Source organism: Besnoitia besnoiti, assembly GCF_002563875.1.
Source record: "Besnoitia besnoiti strain Bb-Ger1 chromosome Unknown contig00177, whole genome shotgun sequence".
NCBI lineage: Eukaryota > Apicomplexa > Conoidasida > Eucoccidiorida > Sarcocystidae > Besnoitia > Besnoitia besnoiti.
The window spans coordinates 1-2,951 of NW_021704050.1; the positions used below are offsets into that span (position 1 = coordinate 1).

The 2,951-nt window shown below is 36.7% G+C and overlaps 2 protein-coding genes across 2 annotated transcripts; both read left to right on the forward strand.

Annotated features, from left to right (window-relative positions):
• Positions 1 to 421: 421 nt before the first annotated feature.
• Positions 422 to 646, forward strand: BESB_032460 (cytochrome b6 subfamily protein; the record flags this gene model as incomplete). Its single annotated transcript, XM_029361838.1, has 1 exon — positions 422 to 646. A coding segment is annotated over one exon (225 nt), but the record flags the coding sequence as incomplete, so codon positions are not given.
• Positions 647 to 982: 336 nt separating this feature from the next.
• BESB_032470 (cytochrome b) lies at positions 983 to 2,233 on the forward strand (the record flags this gene model as incomplete). The annotated part of the gene is made up of 2 exons (XM_029361839.1): positions 983 to 1,040; positions 1,485 to 2,233. The coding sequence occupies 2 exons, from the start codon at positions 983 to 985 to the stop codon at positions 2,231 to 2,233; spliced, it is 807 nt and encodes a 268-aa protein (XP_029214670.1).
• Between the last annotated feature and the right edge of the window lie 718 nt (positions 2,234 to 2,951).

Here is a 2,951-nt window from a genome sequence, read left to right on the forward strand (position 1 = left end):
GACTTTTCATCTTAACTGGTATACATTTTAGCCATGTTATTGTTGGAGCTATCCTTGTATTCTTCACTCAAAGTATCTATAGTTCTTTAGTTACTTACATGCCTACAAGCTCTATAATGCTAAGCAAATCTAAAGGTATGTTATGCAAGATCTTTACAGAACCATTCACTATTTTATATCTACACTTTGTAGAAACCATGTGGATATTAATCCACATTACATTCTATCTCTAAATCATATAACGGTCGTAAGGTACGCCGGGGATAACAGGTCAGATAATATTGGGAGTTCTAATCCTCGGATTGTATCAGCACCTCCATGTCGGCTCATTACTCCCTTGTTATTGAACAAGATTCAGTTAGGAACGCTAGTTCACCGTCAGATGTAATACGTGAGCTGGGTTAAGAACGTCTGGAGACAGTTTGTTCCCTATCTACCATATTATCTAATTGGTTTAATTTTCTTACAAACGGCTTTTGGTTTGATTGAATTATCGCACCCAGATAACTCCATACCAGTGAACCGGTTTGTAACTCCGCTTCATATCGTACCTGAATGGTACTTTTTAGCATATTATGCGGTGTTAAAAGTAATCCCATCCAAAACCGGTGGTTTGTTAGTATTTATGTTATCAACATGTCAATGAAATATCAACAACGATGAAACTTATTTGGTTAACATAACAACATAGAAGGTAAAGCTGGATTACGTTCAAACTTTACACTGGATACGTTTCAATGTTAACTTACTAAATACCATGGGAGCGAAGAATCTAATATGTAACTCCGTTCATGGAAATCAAAAGAGCTTTCACTGATTGTATTTGAAACGTGATTAGTTCACCTAGCCAACACGATCCGGTTGTTTGGGAATAATATCCCTATTTAAGGGATTGATATGTGCTACAATAACACAGTCGGTACGAAGTCGAAACAAGGTAGTTGATGGTGAACCAGTGGCTGAACAAACCTTTTTATTGATTATGCTGACTTTAGTCCCGAGAAAAACTACAGTTCTGCTTAAACTGAGGAGTCAAGTAGGTACAAACCGTACAAGGATTAATTATGTCCATCTGTGCATCTAAGTTGAGACTATCGGTTATATATTTTAGACGCTAACTTCCCGGCTAAACTTTGACTTATTAAACCAGCCTGGGATCATAAAAGTACTATGTATGGTAAGATTGAGCGTGAACATTGGATGTCACCATGGTTATAGTTACGGTACATATATAAAATCTACAGTACGATTTGAGATTTGTTACGTGACGAGCGGTGTGTTTAAGACTAGTTTACATGCGCTCATTTTAATATGTAGTTATTTAACGAAGTTCTATTGTGCTAGCATGGTTTCGAGAACACACCAAATTTCCATGAGTCTATTCCGGGCACACCTCGTCTTTTATCGGTGTGCTCTCAATCTAAATTCATCTTATAACTTTGGTTTCTTAGTTGCAATTACCTTTGTACTCCAAATAATTACAGGTATCACTTTAGCGTTCCGATATACTTCTGAAGCATCTTGTGCATTTGCTAGTGTTCAACATCTAGTTAGAGAGGTAGCAGCAGGATGGGAATTTAGGATGTTGCATGCAACAACTGCTTCTTTCGTCTTCTTGTGTATCTTAATACACATGTCTCGAGGTATGTATAACTCCAGCTATAGTTATTTAACTACTGCTTGGATGTCTGGTTTAGTTTTATATCTACTTACTATAGCCACTGCTTTCCTCGGTTATGTACTACCATGGGGACAGATGAGTTTCTGGGGTGCTACAGTCATTACTAATCTCCTTTCTCCAATACCATATTTAGTACCTTGGTTACTCGGTGGATACTATGTATCTGATGTAACATTAAAACGATTCTTTGTATTGCACTTTATATTACCTTTTGTAGGTTGCATTCTAATTGTATTACACATCTTCTATTTACATTTAAATGGTTCTAGTAACCCTGCAGGTATTGATTCCGCACTTAAAGTAGCCTTCTATCCTCATATGTTAATGACCGATGCTAAATGTCTATCCTATCTAATTGGTTTAATTTTCTTACAAACGGCTTTTGGTTTGATTGAATTATCGCACCCAGATAACTCCATACCAGTGAACCGGTTTGTAACTCCGCTTCATATCGTACCTGAATGGTACTTTTTAGCATATTATGCGGTGTTAAAAGTAATCCCATCCAAAACCGGTGGTTTGTTAGTATTTATGTTATCAACATGTCAATGAAATATCAACAACGATGAAACTTATTTGGTTAACATAACAACATAGAAGGTAAAGCTGGATTACGTTCAAACTTTACACTGGATACGTTTCAATGTTAACTTACTAAATACCATGGGAGCGAAGAGAATCTAATATGTAACTCCGTTCATGGAAATCAAAAGAGCTTTCACTGATTGTATTTATGAAACGTGATTAGTTCACCTAGCCAACACGATCCGGTTGTTTGGGAATAATATCCCTATTTAAGGGATTGATATGTGCTACAATAACACAGTCGGTACGAAGTCGAAACAAGGTAGTTGATGGTGAACCAGTGGCTGAACAAACCTTTTTATTGATTATGCTGACTTTAGTCCCGAGAAACTACAGTTCTGCTTAAACTGAGGAGTCAAGTAGGTACAAACCGTACAAGGATTAATTATGTCCATCTGTGCATCTAAGTTGAGACTATCGGTTATATATTTTTAGACGCTAACTTCCCGGCTAAACTTTGACTTATTAAACCAGCCTGGGATCATAAAAGTACTATGTATGGTAAGATTGAGCGTGAACATTGGATGTCACCATGGTTAAGTTACGGTACATATATAAAATCTACAGTACGATTTGAGATTTGTTACGTGACGAGCGGTGTGTTTAAGACTAGTTTACATGCGCTCATTTTAATATGTAGTTATTTAACGAAGTTCTATTGTGCTAGCATGGTTTCGAGAACACA